This window comes from Taeniopygia guttata, chromosome 7 (assembly GCF_048771995.1).
Source record: "Taeniopygia guttata chromosome 7, bTaeGut7.mat, whole genome shotgun sequence".
NCBI classification, from domain to species: Eukaryota; Metazoa; Chordata; class Aves; order Passeriformes; family Estrildidae; genus Taeniopygia; species Taeniopygia guttata.
In genome coordinates, this window is record NC_133032.1 from 32725243 (window position 1) to 32745041 (window position 19799).

Genomic DNA, 19799 nt, shown 5'->3' on the forward strand with positions numbered 1-19799 from the left:
GGAGATGAATGCATTGTCTGTGTCATTGGAATTTGTAACCAACCTTACCTTCTTACAAATTCTATACATTTTGTTTCCTTTGAATTCTCATTATGTTGTAAATGGTGCATGAGGCAATGTGTTTTGTTGAAGAATATGGGTTACTACTTTCCTTCTTTGCTTCAATTCATTCTTTTTTTTGTTTGGGTTTTGTTTTACTCTGTTTTAGCTGGTCCCATTTGCTTGCTTTTCTTGGAAAATTGCACAACAGGTATTTAATTTAATATTCTTTCCAGACCTGAGCTTCCAAAACTTTCATGCCATATTGCAATATAAAAACAACTTCAGCAAAGTAGGAAGAATAGAAAATGTTAGTGAATAAATTTTTATTTAAAGTAAATTTAATTCAGTGGATTACTGTTTTTTTGGAGTTATGCAACACTAAAATTAAAAATTCTTGTCAAGGTTCTTGAATAAAAATCGTGGGCTGTCTTGGCGCCTTTCTCTTTTTGAAAGGGAAAAACTCTCTGCTCTTGTACTTTAAAAAGTACTTCCTTGGAATTGGCTGTAGTGTGAGGTTTTTTGCTAGTGGTTTTGCTGACATTTCTCTAAGTCTTGCTTGCTTGCATTTTTAATCTTCCTGATGTTTATTTGCTTGCAGTGTTTGCAATGTCACTTCAGTTTTGCTCATAAAACTTCTTAGGCATTTATCTTTCACCAACTGCTAATGTTATATCAGGGTTATTTGTGGTTCCTGCTTTGTCCTTCAAACTGCTTCCTTCTCCCTATCATCCAGAAAGATAGAAATGTTGACTTAAGTAGGGGAAAAAATCTACCATTTTTTTTTTCCCCATTATCATGCAGTCTGAAAGATAGATTTCTTCTGTATTTTTGTAAAGCAGATTTTGCAAGAAGTCCTGTATGGAGTTTTTTCGTTATTTGCTGTATACATATGTGCAATATATTTTGTGTATTGATTTTTTTGCTCCACTGAATTTATTATTCTAAAGTGACGAAAGTGTTCTTATTTGGCTGTTGAGAGTTGCCTCAGAAATGGTTGACTTTCAGGGAAGAATGAGATATTTTTTCTAATGAGGTTTTACCTCTAATGCATTATAATACTTTAAATAATGAGAGCTGCTGCTTCTACAAACCTCTGCCAATACCACGTATTTGGTTATTAATACCAAGTATTTTGGGTTATTCTTTTGTTGGATTTGAAGTTTAGATGGCATATAAGCAAAGGGAAAGAAGAGCAAGGTGAGATATTTAAATTATACTTGATCAAGTAAATTTTATCAGATTTTTCAAATCTGATATGCAGCAAAATAATTTTGTTCTCTAGCAGTGTGTGCTTCTTGGTTAGTGCTTATATAAAAATGCAGAAAGAGTGTTATGCAAGGGAGTGTTTCTCTGCTTGACACTCACTATGCAGCCAGCAGTTGAAACGTGGAAGATTCCCAGTACAAGATCTAAAACTTGGCTGCTGGTGATGAAGCATGTTTACCAACCTTCAGGAAGCATATTCTGTTGTTAGAAAAGTACAATTTGAAAGCCTGGTCAAGTGAGTGCATACAAATTTTTGGGGAAGTACATGGGCTGGGAGGTGATGGTGTGCTAGTAACAGGCACTGAGCTGCCAGCTGACTCCTGTAAAAAAACTGCTTAAACATGACTCTGCACAAGGGTGGGTTTAAAAACATCTTTTGAACATCTTCAGATTTCACAGTATCAAAAAAAGCCTCTTGGCACTCTTGTGCAATATTTAATGTGACAACACTTGACTAATGCTCTAACCTCTGTCAATAAATGTAATTAATTATGCGTTGTCAGAGCACTGAGGCTCTAAATTTATTCTCAAAATAGATGTGGAGGAACTAATGGAAATCACCAAAGTCTATAAAGAATGTTTATTTCTGTCTCTTCTGTCACCTGTGGTTAGCTGCGTGGGTATGTGGTGTTTCTGAGTATCTCTCCTATGTGAGTGTGTGAAATATGTTAGAGGGTGGCTGGTTTGGAACATTGGAAAGTATTACTCTGAATTGTCACTGACCACATGGGATGGTGTTCACTAATTTAATTAAGTAATTAATGGGACCCTAGACTTTGGACTTCTTGAGCCATAAATGCCTAATATGTAATTTATACCAAATATTTTCATCATCCTCCACGTAGATCTTGAATATGTTCTTGCAATGTCTGTGGTTTTGTTTCCTGTTACCATATGCCTCCAGACTGCCTATGAAGCAACATTTACATAGACCCATAATGTCTTATGCAAAGATAATGTTACATTTTGTCTCTGAGGACTACTGAAAGCTGTGGAAATTCTTATACGCATGAATGTATATATATGTAGTACAAAAAACCCTGTTTACTAAGGACTGGATCCTTATGGTTTGAATTAATGCAAGTCTTTGGAAGATAAATTACATAGAGAGCTGACCCTATGAGAGGTTAATTTTTTATGAAGTTGATATATCGATAAGACTAATGGTAATATTGAGAAATAGTAATCTGAACAACTTTACTGTTATCTTAAATATTTTATTTAAGGAAGGTGTTGATATTGGAAGGTCTGTTCACTGATTGTGACTTTCTCATAAATTGAAAGTTCCACTTGTTTCTCACTCAAGATGAAAGTTGTAGCAGCTGAAGTGTATCAGGAAATAGCGATAACTTCTGACAAGCAAACCGTTTCCTCTATCAGTGGTTAAAGTCCTATTTGTGTATGGGAACATATTAGTTATGCTTTGCCACTTGCATTGGAATCGGTTTTGTGTCTGTTGGAACTCACTCACAGTGTTGATTTAGCATTATTTCATGTTCTGTGTTTGGTCTTGCCTGCCCTGGTGTGTTCAGCCAGTCAGTTTGTGTAGCCCATGTCTGTCAGGCTGCTCTCCTTAGTACCTTTTCATCTGCTTAACATTAATTTCCTTTCCTCTCTTAGACTTGCATTTAGATGTTTGCATATATCATCTCACTCAGGGTACTTTTTTCTTTCTTCCCCTTTCTTCATCTTTCAATTTCTTTACCAGCCTAATACTTTGTGTTTCTTATAGTGATTTTCCCACTCATTAGATTTTCAAGCTTACCTGCTGTTTTCTCTACAACTTTCTTCTCTTACCTGCTGTTGTGAAATTTTATCTATTACTGTATCCTTGAAATTATGACATTTGCAAGTTTTTCCTTCTAATTCAAAGGAAGAGTTTACCTCTGCTTTCCTATTCATAATATTATTTATCTGTAATCTGTCGTACCTAGAATGCGGGATCACAAAATTTGTTTTAATTTTATTCTATTGTGACTTCCCAATGAAACAAGACTCTTTCAGTCATCCAATTTTTTCCTTCATACTTCCAATTCCTGTTGGAATTTCAGTCAAATTGGTGATGAAATGTCTACAAGCTTTCTGTGAATCAGTAGCTGGCTGAGAAAGCTTCTGCTTCTATCGTAAGGGAAGATGGGGAACAAGAAAAAAGTAGAAGAGGTGGAAAAAAGAAAACTACAGAAAACTGAATTGGTATTCATCTTTGCAGTATTTGCATTTTTTGCAGTGGTTAGGGGTCTGTAAAAGGGAGAATACATGGTGTGGGCAGCCTTAGGAAGTTACAGAGCTGCAGGAGCTCAAGAAACCCTTTTGGATAAAGTTAAAGCTCATTCATGCATGAGCTGAACTGTTTTCAGCTGTGTTTTTAGTAAACCTGCAGTTGTGTGCTGATCTATAACCAAAATGCACGTAAAGGAAGCAATAGGGGTTTTGTATATCTCTTTGGCCATTAACATTACAAATTGCATTACTTGAGAGAACAACTACAGGCAATTGATTTATGAGTTTACTTGGCAATTTTCTTGATGCGTATCTATAACGTGAGTGAGTTTGGTAGGTCAGAGAAGTTTAATGTCCTCAAACATGGGTTTGCATGAGACATGCTTTTGGAAGTGAATTGATAATTGCTAATAACACTTTGATTTATATATATATATACACATACACACACACACATAATGGAATAGTCTAGGAGACCACAAACTGAGTTGCTCTGTAATGAAAATATTCCAGAAATGCAAGTGGAACTGCTGGTATTTATTCTTTAAAACCAGATTAGATACAATCCACAGCACCATCCTCCCAGTACTGACAGACACCCACACCTCTGAGCTGAAACGCTTTTGGTGTGAATGTCACATCCTCAAAACCTGTCGGGTTCTTTTGCAGATGTGCTCCTGTTCTGCTGTGGTATTTGCTCACATAAATAGAGATTTCAAGACGTAAGTTGTGATTCTATGTCTATTAAAGACAGACCTCAGGCTTTATTTTCTGATTTACTTAAGGGCAACTTTCTTATTCGAGTTTACCTAGAACCTTGGAGAAGGAAGAAGCAGCTCATGACTACCCAAGCATTCAATATTGTAAATAATTAAATTTTCCAAGATGTTAACGTACATTTACTTTGAAACTGCATTGCAGGGGCAATAAAGGTTTGCTTTCCGTACTGAAAATGAAGCTACTTTTGCTACCAAACCTGGAATGGGAGTATTGATAATAGCTTCAAGAAAGTATGCTTTGGAAAGGAGGCCTTTCTAGTAATTAGGATTATTTATTAAAAGCATTGAGGCATTAAAGAGAGTTCATTACCCAAACCATTACGGCAGTGTGGACCAGAACCAGCAGATGAAATAGCTTTTTTGAGGAGTAGCTTATCACTATCTAGAGAACTGAAAACCTGGGAATGAGAGAGCCTAAAAAGAGGAACATAGTTAATGATTTTGTGCAAGCGATGAGGAGAGCTTAAGGGGTTCTATATACATCCTTTAGTACTGTGTTGTGCAAAACACCAGATCAGAAACCTTTACTGCTTGCTAGGACATTTTCACATTATTTTTTATCGTGGTGGTGGGGTTGTGTGTTGAACTGCCTCTCCCTGCCTAGCAGCAGTCTGGGGAGAAACCACAAAGTCCTATTACTAATTCATTTTCCTTATGCTGCCTGTGCCGGCTGCTTTCTGCACGTCACTTCTTTTTTTTTCTCCCCATTTAGCTTTGTAAGGGCTATGGCTGAAACGGAGCTATTCCTCAGAGTTTGCCAGTACAAGTTGTTCTACAGCTGTCTAGGGATACTGAAAGAGGGGAGGCTGTTTTCCACCTACTCAAAATAGTTCAGAGTCATGCCCTGTGATAAACTAAGTACAGCTCATTTGTTTGCAGAGGAAACTTGTGTGGTTTATCGATCCTGCAGGTGGTTGGAAAGCTGATGCCCTCCAGCAATGCAATAGTTACTGTCAGTGACAGGACATAATGTGGTTATGCTTGCCCTCACCTGGCTCTCCTTTGAAAATATTACTGGGGTCATGACCGTGTTGTTCTGTATTTGTCGTATTTTCTCACAAAGCTTTAAAATTCTTAACAGCGTTGTAAAAATCACGTGCAGAGGTTTTGTGTGAAGGCTCATGTTATTACTGTTTTATGGCTGAATGGATCAGAACTGTGTAGACAGTGAAACTTTTGTCTAATGTTTCCTCTAACGTTACTTTCAAGCCCTTTGCTATAAGGTTCTGTCTTCTGTGACTGTAGGTTTCTGGTGGGCTGCATTGCACATGTACAGAACTTCACGTATGTCCCTTTAAATATTTTGACATCTCTGTATGACAAATTGTTGCTCCTTACAAAGAGAAATAAGAAACACTGGCAGTTTTCATTCTTTCATTTCAATTAAAAGTGTTTCTCTAATCTTTGGTGCTATCAGCTGTTGAAAAATACAAGTGTTAAGCAACAGGATATATGCAGGAAAGAGGTCAAAATATTTTGCTGCCCTACTAATTTTTGCATTAGATTACAAATTACAATTTCATCCTTTCAATAATAAAGGTCTTAAATACAGAATGATGGAATAATCAGAAGCACTGTTGCGTCCAAACAGGTGACAGTATTGAAATTTTAATTCCATTAAATTTTGTTCTCTGGAGATGCAGCTTGTACTTTCAGCCATTTGTCTAGCCACATAAGCTGGAATTTGTTCAACATGCTTGCCAAGAACAAATCCATTGGAAGAAATGTTATACTTTGACCCAAGTTCAAGAAATTCTAAAGCAACAAAAGATAAATATTTCTGAAGACTCATTTAATGTCAGCTTAGCTGTTTACTTTTTTGTCCTCCCTGTCATCTGATATGCACTTGCTTAATAGCATGCATGTAAAAATTTTCTATATATTTATTTCTACTTTCCTCTATTTTAATAGAGTCTGCTGTTTTTTCCCTTGGTATTTGTCCTTTGCAAATGTTTGTGTGTATAATTCTGTAGCAACAATTCATTTAAACCAAATTTAATGAGAATTTACTTTTATTTTATCTACAATTCCCAGCAAATTGTAGAAAATTCAAAAACGTTAACTCTTTAACACAGATGTATTTATATTCTTTGGTTTTTATTTTTGAAAAACTTTTTCTGTAAGGTGTAGTGAGTATTTTGAGCATGAACATGTTTGGATCTTTCCTTAGAACTTGTGTTTATTTTTGGCTGTCCGGGGTTCAGCACAATTGCTGAAGACCACATTTAGTGTGTTGACCATGGATTTGACAGGGGATGAAGCTGGGCATCCACATTGATGAGAGCTTTCTTGCTGACTACAAAGAAGGTTTTCACTTTCCTCTGAGAGTTGGACAGAGCTCCTGTTGAGAGTTGCTTGTTTTTCCTCTTGGACAGACCACAAGATGTGATGTAACAGGCTGATTTGTGGTTAATAGCAGTGAGTGAGATTGGAGCCTGGAATATCAGCTTGATGCAAGAAATGAGCTAATGGATCCAAATTCTATGTAATAAACTTAGTCGTTCTTGGAGTGCCTCATAATTTGGTTGCTTTGATTATAGACTGAAGTTAATTTTATTATTCATTAAAAATAAATAAAGCTTTCTGCATAAGCTCATAGCAATGCTTGCTGCTCTTGCTGCTACAGATATCCTGTGCCCTAAAGAAATGGGAGAGCATTACCAGAACATGGGATTTCTGTGTAGAAACCAAGGAGGTTCTGCTATGGACATCATCCAGGTGATATGAAAAGGGTGAGGCCCTGCTTCTCTGTAGGTGCCATGGTTTCACCCTTCAGAGGACAAGTGTCAAATGTAAACTTGAGAATGACAGAAGACAATGTCCTATATTAGCCTTTCACTGGGATGAGTTGAAAGGAGGGGAAGAGAAAAATATATGTACTTTATCCCCACTAGAAATATTATAAAACTTGTGGGCCATGAGTCCTATTTTTAAAAGTCATTAAAATTAATGAAGTAGCTTAAAGGTTTGTTTGTGCAGTGGGCTTCAAGGACTCTTGAAGCCATGAAAGCATGCTCATGGGTACTTTTTTCACTGGTTTTAGTGATTTTGTAGATGATGACTGGGGCTCTCAGGCTCTGTAAGTTGCTTTCTGGCAAAAAAAAACCCCAACCAAAACCCAGAAAAACCCAAAAACTATTTCTTAATTTCTCAGTCAGCATGCTGACATTCCAAAATGTTCTTTTCAGTGAGAAAATGCTATTTTGGGCATGTGGTTTTAATGCAGCAGCAAGAAGAAGGTTATTAATATTCCCCATCCTTTGACTGTAAATGGCTGTAAAAATGTACGTATCTTTTGCCTGTTCAAGGTCAGGAACATTTCTGATTTTCTGAAGTTCATTGAAGTCCTGTTCCTAGTCCTAACATTCATTCAGTTTATTTAAAGATAATGTTGGTTTGTGATTATCTTCTTAAATGTATTGCCTGGAGTGTTTCTAATCAGTAAACAGTGTATGTACCTTAAGGATTTCAACACATAAGGATTTTTCCTTATGGATTTTTTTCTGATCCTTTTTCCCCTTATCGGTTGTGTTCTTTCCTTTTCTACTCTTTCTTTCCTAAAATATCACAGTAAGCAAACAGCATAAAAGGAAGAACATCAGGTGGTTTAATTGTTGTAGGACTAAACTACAGCAAGTGATGTGCTAGGCAGAAAATTTGAAACACTTCAGAGTGCTCTGTGAAAGCACAGACCCACATGGGGGAATTAAGGTGGGATGCCACCCAAATTGTTTCTAAGTGGGGGAATTTATTTTTGAAAGCAAAGGCAAGCTGCTTGCTCAAGATGAAAATTTACTTGTTTTTATGGCACCTTATCAGAGATTGCTTTCCCTTCCTTCAACTTTCATCCCACCACCTCCTGCCAATTTGTACTACATGCACATGCACAAAAGCAAACATGCCTTCCCAACCTAAAAAAACCCCAAACCTGGAGTATTTATACTCTTAGTCTCTCTCAGTTCATCTGTCCTGCTGCTTCTGTTGTGACCCAGTGTTGTTTTGCTTTTCTCACTTCATGGAATTACATCCCAAATTGCCACTTCAGGCACACTACACGGTGCCACATCAGCTGTAGAGGGGTGGTGAGCGAGAAGACAGTGACATCTGTCAGCTAGAAGAGAATGGGTTGGCAGAAACATTGCTGAAAATAAAATTGAGCAGCAGTAGGAACAGCAAAACTAAGACTCCATCATACAGTAAAGGGAAATTGTTTCATGCATTTATTTTCTATATTAAGGAATGTAAATGATAAAATATGCAGTTAGCAAAAGTGTGCATAAATCTGGTATAGTTGCATGATTTTTTTCAGCTACCTCTTCTTCCTGGGGAGCCTGTGAGGTGTGTAGGGAATATACAGAACTTCAACCAGCTGCAAGCCCTCACCTAAACCTAGGACTTGCAGATCTGAATTAGTCTTATCAGCTTTGCTCACATGCTTCTGCTCCTTCCAGGATGTTCTATCAGCTTTTTTATCAGACTTACGCCTTTTATTGGACTGATCACAACTGTATGAGGAAAGTTGGTTTTAATATTAACAAAAATGTTTTGAGGTGGCTTCAAATTTATGACTTGACCTATTGAAATGAATGTTCTTTTGTTTTTGTGACCCACTCAGGCAGGATACAACCCTTGGCGCCCTAAGCAGGTGTGGATTCAGCCTTAGGTTGTTCTGCTGTTTGACCTCTGCTTTATGCACTTGACATGGTCAGTGGCTGAACAGCAGCTACTTCAACTGCTTCTGAACACTCAGTTTTGTTTAGCTGTGTGGATGGTTTAATGATAATGGAGTATATTTCCTAAGTCTATTGGTTAATTAATTGCAGTGTCAGTATTGGAGTCAAAATGTGTGTGGTACAAAGGCACTTGACAATGGTATGAGCAGACATCGTGTCTAAATGCAAATAATCTTATCAGAAATCAGGCTTCTTTTTCTCTTCTCTGATCCTTTCTTATCTTCTACCAACAGAGCATGTGACTGTTCTTTGATTTCACTTGCCTGCATTAAGTAGGAGGCCGTAACTTATCCTTGTTAGTGCTGTGGTTTGAAAGAAGAAAAGGTAGATTGAGCCTCCAAAAGGACTGAGGGAAGCCAGTATCTCACAGTCACAGCACAGATTGCACTGTTTCACAGCACAGACTGGCCAAATGGGGTGGGACAGCTGCTGGGATATTCCCACAGGAATAAACAACTGCAATACCAGGAAATCCATTGATTTGCATTCGGTTTGGGTATAGTGCACATCTGTTTAGGCAATACAGCTGCAGTAGGAGACTGTGGTTAACATCATCCTGGAATTCTAGTTCATATATACTGGAAGTTTGTCTGGCTTAAACTCCCAAAATGTAGCACTCCCAGTTTGGACTCATTACTCCTAGAAAAGAGGTTTTAGAGGATTGCCTATTCCTTTTAGGACGTATTGCATCAGTTTCTGCATGAAGCCTGACTCCTGGCATGCCTTTGCAGAGGAGGTCTGGGATAGGACAGGTGTTTTAACTCACACTGTGTTTGCTGGCTGTAGCTCTGCTGTGCTGGCAGCCCACTGGCTTCACCCTTGAATTATTATCAGCTTTTAGGTTAGCACGCCCTTGGTAAGAACAGAGGAGGTTCATATCTTGGTGTTTGTCCTTGGCTGGTCTGTAACAACTTGTTCTGCAAAATCAAACAGTTGCAAACAGAAAGGTGGCTTGCCCTCTAAAGGAAACAATCTGGAAAATAGATCAGGCAGAGTGGCATGAGTGCATCCAAATACACACTGTTAGTGTCTGGGTGGATATATGTAAGAGGATAATGAGAGTTGGCTGTGACTGGAGGTTTAGGAGGCTGATGAAACAAAGCAGTTTAAAACCAGCTTTAAATTTTATAACAGAACTTGGGTAGATTGACACTCATTGACAATACCTGTTACTGGGTTTTACTCAATCCTAGTCATTACTACTGCATAGTCAAAGCAATTAGTCTGTAAAATTTCATTATAAATTGTGAGCAGAGGGTACCACAGAGCTGGTGCCATGGATTTAGCACTGATGTGCTTGTCCCAGGTGCCTTTTCTTTTACTAAGCACTACTATGCCTCCTTTTCAGCTTTTTTTTTTCCAAAATTGAGGATTGTGTCTAATTGTATTTGACCATTACTGACTAACTCACAATTTTGGGGCCTCTCCTTTCAACCTGTATTTACCAGCCCTTGGTTCTTATAGCTAAGCTTTTGCTGTGACATGAGGCACCTGGTATGCAGCTCTAGCTCATACAGTTATTCCTAGAATAATTTCTTAAGCATAAGAGGCCAGAATATGGGACTTGCACATTTGGCACTGGAATACAGGCCTTTTCCTAGTAGTGGCAATACTATTTTTACTGAGCCACATGGTACAAAAATACATATACACTGTTTACTAGTCATGATGTGTAAGGTTGCTTATGTTTGAGTTTATAACAAGCTAATAATTAAGATGCTGTTTTTATGGGTGCAAAAGCTTTGCTTCTGCTTTGGCTACAGACAATTAAGATTTTAGAACTGTGTAGCTACTGATGAATGGTGCATTCAACTGATGAAGAGTTTAATCCTGAATATCCTGATTTAATTCTGAGTATCCTGAGGATAGTGGTGTTCCAAGCTTACCCTAAGTACCATTTCTAATAGAGGTACAGAATGGACAGAGAATATCAAGCTGTGTATATGTACATATTTATAAAGAGACTTTGCTTAATCTCTTGTAGATGATTAATTCTCCTCCTTAAAAAGTGAAAAGGAATATGTGGATATGTGTCACCAAAATCTGGTCACATGAAGATGAACTGTTTGTACTCTATTTTAAGCATTAAAAAAAAAAAAAAAAAAGGTAAAATCTTAAAATGCTGAGAAATGTGTGGTTTGCAGCCCTGACATACAGATCACTTTAATTAGAGTACTTATCTGAGATGCTTCTTGATAATGTGAAGCTTCTTTTGTAGCGATGACATCAGAATGGTAATGTTATCCTCTCTACCTAGTGACTTGACCAGCTGTTGGACAGGATTTATTAAATACAGAACAGAAAAAAATGTGCTTCTGATGAAGCTATATAATAGTACATTTAGTATTTTGAAATTATACCTGGATAAATGGGTATAAGGTTCCTTTTTCAATGAAATATGTGAATAATGTCTGTTCAGGGTAGGGACAATTGAGTTGTAAGTTGAGTATGTTTTTTACAGAAGCTGTAACTAGTCTGTTTAAAAACAACCCCAAACACCTGCCTACCACTCTGCATAATTTTGTTTTGGTTGTGGTGGGATTTTGGGTGGTTAGAGTTGAATCTGAGAAAGAATATGACAAAGATGCTGTTTATTAGAGGTGTTCTTGCCTCATCTGTCCTTTCATCCTGTTTTTCACACTTGGTGTTTAGTTTTTGTACATTAACTGCTCTGACTAAGTCAGGAGGAGTTATCTTCCTAACAGTTTCACAAACAAACTCACAACTAAAGCATCCAGTTTCCAGAGGGTGCTGGAATTATTTCAAGAGATGTCTTAGAGTGGAACCACATCTTTCCAAAGCTTAAAAAAGGGGTGGGGAGTGGGTAAAAAAAAAGCACCTGTCATTCTTTAGAGGCACAAACAAATATCGGTGTCCATATCCTCTTTAGAGATCTGCATTTGGAGACTAGACTAGGAAAAAGCCTTAGTAATTAACAAGATTATCTCCTTTGGAAGATTTATAAGATGTGCAGAAGAATATGGTAAATACTCTACCACCTGAAGTTTTGGGATGTCTTACTTGGTATGGGCAGAGAAATAACTTGTCAGTCAAGATCCATCAGTGATTATCATAGACAAATGTGTGTTTATAGCTTCAGCTCTTGCTCAGTTCAGTTACTAATTTCCTGTCAAAACAAAAATACATGGAGACATTTCTGTGCTGCTGTCTTCATGCATTCCACATCGCCCCTTGATATCCTCTGTCCACTGTCCTCTTAGGTACCAAACAATGACTCATTATAGGAATGTGGTAATCATTAACTGGGGAATAGTTGTGTTGCAGTCCTTGACAGCTGTCAGATCTGGGATTAAATTTATACCAAAGTCAGTGCAGCTGCCCATGGGAGTGCTGGGATTCTGCTGTGCACTTTATAAACCTCCATGGCCACCAGCAGGGCTGTGAAGTTAATTAGTTAAGTACATGTTGTTGGGAGCTCATCAAGTTGCTTCAGGAAAAATAAGGCTTGTTGGTGATATTTGGGTCTGGGGTTTTGTGTTTGTTTGTTGAAATAGTGGGGGCCATTCTTCCATCTGTCATTGAATTTTAGTCCTTTCTTATGATACAAGTTTAACATTTACTGTCTACCTTCTTAGAGTTTTTAAGTGGATTTAAGATTAATTTTTGTGTTGATAAATAGAACAGAAAAGTCAACATCTCTTTAAGAAGATCATTCTTGTAGTTCAGTGTCATTACACTCTTATATGGTCTTTCTTTCTATTCTAGAACTTTAAACAGAAGGCTGTGAAATACTTGCACTTTTAATTGCTGTTTTTAATGTTAATTACGTTCAAAGGTGATTTTTTTCCATTATCATCTAGTCATAAACAATCATTAGCACTCATCTGTTAAAATATGGTGGTGATAAGTTTACTTTCTTATTTCTTATTTACTTTCTTAACAGTGTTTTCTGCTTCACAAACATGTGATAATTGAAGAAGAAATATTGACTGTTTAACCACAAATCTTATTGCTGTAGAGGACATTGTCAGTGCTTACTTGAAATTAAGTCACTGAGGGAGTTTATCTGGAATATTTTAGGTTTTTTTTAAAGTCTTGATATTGCTTTACACTATGGAATTTTCTATATTTTATCTCACCCAATATTGCAAAAGAATAGTAAAACTTTCAGGTTTTAATGAAGTAACATTATTCTATTATTCATTCAGATCAAAAGTATCTCAAGACTATAGTTAAAAAACAGTAAGAAGTAAAACTTCTCCCTACCATTTCTTGGAAAATTAACTGAAATTTATGTAGAGCAGCATTAAACAGAGTCCTTAATGTTCTATGTTGAGACTGTTCATTTTCTTTCCTGAGATATTTTCAGTGTGAAAAAAGCCAGTTTGAGGGCTTTATGATGTTTTTCACTGTACTTGCAATTAATTTCTCTGCCCCATTCCTCCTTAAGCAAAAGATGGCTGCAGATGGCTCTATCAGCAGTGTGAGTGCACAGGACAGTGTCTGCCTTGCCTGCTTTTAGTTTAAGTAATGTGCCTTCACTTCTACAATTGGTTTAATCAGTGATGTGCAATGTGCACACTCAAGTCACATAGAAGGTAAGTGCTCCAAAGGCATTTCTGTCCCCCTGCACAACTCCTGGTTCAACTGGAAGCAGGAGATCTACAGGGAATTTTAACTAGCAGGGATCTGAGTAATTATCCTATTAAAACAGAGCAACATCTGCATTATCTGTGCAAGCAGAGAATGGAAGGGAGCATTATGTTCTCTAATCCAGTCCGGGAGCATTATGAAGTTAAAAGGATAACATTTTACCAAATCTGTGTTCTAACATGATAGGTTACACTTAATTACCTTCTAATTACCCCTCTTCTAGTTGGACTTTAAGCTAAGGACCCTGCTTCTAGCTCTCGTCGCAGACCATTTCTTGCTTTTGGATTCATCATGCAACTGAGTTTACCTTGAAAAGTTAGTCCTATTTTATCTTGAAGGCCTTTATTACAATTCCTTTTCCCTTGTGTAAGAAAAGCTCTGAGAATATTAGTTTATATATAAAAGACATGCTGCTGCATTCAGAAGTTTGTGTTTTCGATTTAGTTGCAAAGAGCAAGCTCGTTGGAGTGTGTTTTATGGCTGAGGAGTAGCTGTGCACAGCAGAGGCCACACAGGAGCAGGACATTATTCCAGCCTCCCAACTGCTTGCAGTGGAAGCCAGGAGAGTGTACTGGCTTAAATAATGTAGATTTCTTCTTTCCTCTTTACCCCTGAGGGAGTCTGATTTCCTGATCACCTATCTAGCCATATGCTGTAGCTCTTGCCAGGAGCTCTGAGCAGTGTCACTGCCAGCTAAAATTACTTGTTTTCTGAGAAGTGAATTACATTGAGAATTGTCTTCAATTGCCGCACTGGCAGCATCGCGAAGTTTTGTGTACACACACACAAATAAATATGTTACAGCAGCCTTACTTTGAAATACAGCTTAGAAACCTCTTCAGGCAGGGAATTTGATCCAGATCCTGTGAGGTGTTCCCCACCTGCTCAGGCACATCACTCCTGCTTTGTTGTCTTTCCAGTGCTTTTCTCAGCCTCTTTTTAGTCTGGCTGCCACAGTACAATGATGAGACATGCAAATTAAGCATTTACAAAACAAGCATCTTGTCTGCTCCTGGTTTGTACCAGTTAGAGGGAACACCTAGAGTGGGTAGTAAAAACTTGAGGTGTGCTAACTCTGCCTTTTTTCTCTTCTCTTGCAACAGGATGGAACTGAAATACGGATATGTGTTGACAAAGGAGTTGGAATAAGACTGAGTCCTGCTCTGTGATATTTATATACCTGGACCATGAACTTGCTGTTTGGCTTCATGCTTTAGGAACCTTCGTAGTAACTGTGTGAATCTGTTGGGAATCATGGCATTCTCTCCATGGAAGCTGTCCTCTCAGAAACTAGGCTTTTTTCTGGTGACTTTTGGTTTTATTTGGGGAATGATGCTTCTGCATTTTACTATTCAGCAACAAACGCAACACGAGAGCAGTTCAGTTCTGCGTGAGCAAATTTTAGATCTCAGCAAAAGATACATCAAAGCATTAGCTGAAGAAAATAAAAATGTAGTTGATGGGCCTTATGTTGGGACAGTGACAGCATATGGTAAGTGTGTTCTCTGGATTATTTGATAATCTGATTAAGTCTTTTTCCTCAATTGCCCAAATATTTTGCTTCATAATGCTGCTCAATTAGCAGTACTTTACCCTGTGCATTTTCTGTACAAATGGAGAAAATGGCCTTACCTTTTAAGTGGGATAAACTTTACATTTCCAGTCACTTGAAAATGAAGCTGTCTGCTAATTTTTATTATGTCTCTCTAGTAGCTCTATCTAGTATGCTTTAGGTTATTTGTTAGAACTCACTTTAAAGAAAAACTTTTTTGGTGTTTTTAAGAAAGTTGGGAGGCTTTTCAGTTTTCGTTTCAGTGATCTAAGAAATTCCTTGTGGAAAAACTTGTTTTAGTTTAAAATGGAGACCTGCTATTTATTTCTTCTTTCCCATTTCACTTCTTTGTTCAGTCAATTTACTTAATGTTTAAGTTTATTTATCTGGTATAATCCTAAATTAACTTTAAGTATATCCTGTTTGCCTCAGGGCAGAAAACTCCATGAATTTTAGTGCTTTGTTTGGCAGTTGTTTTTAATGCTTTCTCTCTTCCAGTTTGTACATGAGAGTTCAGGTTTTGTGCATGTGTCAGACAAAGGAAGCAGAAAAGAACAAAGCATATTACCTGAAAATATTACTAAAAAAAATATAACCAAATTTCAGGTTAGGTGTGATTCCTTTTCAGTCTGTTAAGATCACATAATACACCGTACTTGTTTAGCAGTTTTTAGACTCACTTTCTTTCCTACTTACCTATGCACTTCCAGACTGTCTGGAAAACTAAGCAGTCATTTAGATTTGCTAGCAATTAAATTGCTCCATTGCTTAAATAGCAGCCTGCCCTTATTCTGTAACTCCAGATTTGTGGCTGCATGTTGAGCTATTCTGGAGCTGTAGCCTTACAAAGCATCACAAGCAAAACAGAGTGGTATAGATCAATATTTGGGTTGAGGATTTCTGAGCCAGTAGAGATCCTTAGAGGATTGTGTGATTATGCTCAAAACAAAACTTTATCTGCTGTATAGCCATTACCAGTGTCCTGTTACTGTGCAGGCGTGTGATGGTGGATGAACTGAGAAGGAAAATAGACAACAAAACCCAAACAGTCTGGCGCCAGATATTGAAGGTAACTGGATTAAAATGGGTACAGGATATCCATAAGCAAAGTTCCCCCTGCAGCTTGTTGCCTGTGGCATTAATTTCCTGTTCCAAATCCTGCTGGGGAATAAGTTGACTTGCCTCCAAACACTGGTCAAGTTCCTAAGGAGAAGTCAAACTGCATTTGGAAGTGGGTGAAATAACTTTGTGTCGCTTCTGTGAAGGGAAAGCCAAGGTTTGTGTAACAATTTCAAGTCCATGGCTGAGAAGATTTTTAAGATTAAAGACTTAAATTTTAAGTTTAGCCCAGTGTTTTCAACAAGGTAGTTTGGAAAGATGGAAAATAATGGTGATGCAGTTATTGAAAATATTTTAGGGAAAAGCACTATGGTGAGTGAATAACACCATATTAAATAATAGCTTATGAAACTAGGTAGGGTAATTACTTAATAAGTTAATTTGTCTTGCTTGGCATACCAAATGACTTGCTGCTAGCAAATAATCAGGTTAGCTCTTCACAAATAAACACATTAATGACTGATGTTAATAATAATTGGTAGAGGTTTCTTCAATGTTCCGTGAAAATTAATGCTCTTGCTTATTTAGCCTTTTTATTTCTCTTAATGTCATCCTCTGATTGCTTTAAGTGAGCACAGTTGTGATTTCTATGTTCAAGAATAAATTAAATGTTTGCTGCATTTGGCTGCTTTTACCCACCTGAAAGGTTTTCACTCATTCCTTAATTGTGGTTGCACAGCTTGTTTACTTTTTCACTTTTTCTTTCTGCCATGTATTTACCTGTCAGGTAGGTGGCTCAAACATTTTCCTTTTAAAAGTTATAGTTCAGATATACACAGTGAATATTAGATTTTTCTTTATAGCAGTAAATGGTTCTTTTACAAAAATTCTGTGAATCTGTGCTTCTGCCTTCCCCTTCTCAAACTAACCTCCACTTCCCTTTTTGTTCTGACAAGATGTCTCTCATATCAGTATCTTGGTATTAGAATTAAAAAATTATAAATTAAAATAAACCTCTTTTGTCTTTATGATCTGTGTATGCTTTTATGTAGGCTACTTTTCTTCCTCACTGTTTCCTGAATTATTTTCACTACTATTTTTCCTAGATTTTTTCTTCCTTCTCTACCACGGTTTTGTTCATGTTAAGTCCAGAGTTTCCTTTTCTTCCACACACTATGCCATTAAATAACTTCTGGACCCCTTTTAAAATAGTCCAGATGTGTGGACTACTGCTTCAGATTCCACCTTCTGATCTTTACAGGACAAAGGAAATCACAGTTATGATGAGAAAGGCACCATGGAATAAATATGACTATCTTTTTCTTCGGAGAAAACAATTATAAGCTTTCTAAAGTAATAGCATTTTCTTATTTAGTCTCTCATTTGCACAAGAATTGAGGTAGTAATGGGAAAACCAAAAAAAAAAAAGCATGGAATAAATGTGGCAAAACTACAACTGCTGTAGAGACAGTAGAATGTCTTCAGATATTTGGAAAAGTTTTCTATTATAGATCAGAATATTATTTGATTCTAAAGTTGTGAAAACCGGAATACCAAAACACATGCGATTATTTTATGTAATTAAATGGAAAAATAATTTAAATAATTAAATGGAAAAATAATGTAAAGTACCAAATACTTTATTCTTTACAAGGGTAAATGAACAAAGAACAATAGTTTCATCTTCTTTGGTCCTTGCCATTATAATTATACAGTTTCGTCTGATAGTGATGTAGTTTTCTCCTCTTGCCCTTAGTTCTTTTAACTTGTCAAAGTATCTTGTGTTCCTTCAAGGAATCTGAACAAAATAAAAGCCAAGGGAAAAAGTACTGGAGAACTGTTTCCATGTTGTCATTTGATATGCAAATTCCTGCTATTGTTCATTGCCTTCCATGCCAAAGAAGTCCTCTGTCAGAGGCAATCACCAGCAGACTGAAGAAATTTTTGGTGATTTTTGGTGCTTTGTGACTACAACAGAAAAGTTGAACTTAACTTTTTTTTAGAAATTATTATCTATTTTTAATTTCACATTGCAGAAGCTGGTTGTGTGGAGGAGATGCAGGAGAAGACTGGCTTAAAGCTGTCCTTTTTGGGAAGGGGATTTTTGTTCCCAGGTGACTGAGTAGCAACAGACTGTTCCTCTGATAGTGCTTGAATATGGATTTAGGTTTAGACTCATTATTATTTAAGCAGCTTCTTATTACTTGAGCCATTGCAAAGCAAGCGTTTTGCTCTTCCTGTAAAGGCTCACATTTCACCTTGAATGTGGATATCTATAAGTAGCACTGTGCTTCATAAAATATACAGGCTGACAAGTGCCATGGCCAAGGAAACTTGGATCTCAGGCTGAACAAAGTAGTGAACATGTGTGCATAGAGCTGCTAATGGCAAAGATTTGCACAGAGAAATATGTGTGTATATATATATCTCCAGTCTCATTCTTGAATCTCTTTTTTGATCTGTCTGGCAAGTGTGCACTGCATTATTAAGCAGTTTAACTTTTCGTTTTCGTTTGCAGATTTGAAAAAGACACTTGCTGTCCTGTTGGATAATATCTTGCAGCGCATTGGGAAGTTGGAGTCCAAGGTGGAAAATCTTGTACTTAATGGAACAGGAGCAAACTCGACCAACAATACCACCACTTCTGCTCCTAGCTTAGGAGCAGCTGAAAAGCTTAATGTAGCAGGTGTGTATGGCAACTACTAAAATTATTTATGAGCTGTTTAAGCTAAACCTTTTCTCTCTTGAGCATAACATAGTAACAGTGTTAGATGTTTTAAATGTCTTAGAAAACAAAATTCAAAGTCTAGCCTTGATCAGTGATAAACTGAAGTCCAAGCTCAGTGGAAGATCTTTTTTCTGTGATAATTTGAGCACATTAGAAAATCAAAATCTCTTCTAATCAGAATACTTCACCCATTTATAGTAGATGTTTTATGCTTTAAATAGTTGCATTTTAGAATGATGAAACTGTGGAGATCTTTTCTCTTGAAGCCTAACTTTCGGTTGGTATCAATCTGCTCTGCCATTCTACCATATCCACTTTATTGGTTATTAACTGAAAGAAAACATTTATTATATTTGTTGGTCATGATTTAAAAATGTCTTTCCCTACAGTGTTTAATGGCTCTTAGGAATAGACACAGAGAGATCACCTACCTGGTACATTCAGTTAAAATAAAAACATGTTTTGAGATGGCATTTGAAGTCATTCATTTTGTCTTCAGTGAATGGACTGTTTTGTTCTGCCACCAAGTTGAAAGAGATACTGGCAGTCCTGACTCATAGGAAAGTCTGAGTCTAAGTCAAATGATCTTTGCAGTCCCAAAAGAGAACAGAGCAGAAGAGCTAAGGCAAATTGGTAAATAAGTTGATAACTGTGCTCCTATGTCTTGTCTGTCCTTGGGTTTCCTGCAAAAATAAATATTTCTGTTGAGAAGGTGTTACTTGCTGGAATTCTCAAAATAGAGAAGCAAATGCTGCCTTTGGTAGGGAAATGCCACTGGAACAAGTCTGGGGAAGCAGATTTGCAAG

At 37.1% G+C, this 19799-nt stretch overlaps 1 protein-coding gene across 3 annotated transcripts in view; it reads left to right on the forward strand.

Annotated features, from left to right (window-relative positions):
* The window catches only part of MGAT5 (alpha-1,6-mannosylglycoprotein 6-beta-N-acetylglucosaminyltransferase), a 111665-nt gene that overhangs the window by 27344 nt on the left and 64522 nt on the right, over positions 1-19799 (forward strand). For 2 of the 3 annotated variants that reach the window (XM_030278062.4, XM_072931715.1), the window contains exons 2-3: positions 14758-15146; positions 18784-18951. In XM_030278062.4, coding sequence (XP_030133922.2) covers positions 14909-15146; positions 18784-18951 — 406 coding nt within the window. In that variant the 5' untranslated portion in view covers positions 14758-14908. Of the gene's footprint in view, positions 1-13492; positions 13600-14757; positions 15147-18783; positions 18952-19799 lie in introns of those variants that run through there. The other variant, XM_072931716.1, reaches the window with a different exon arrangement.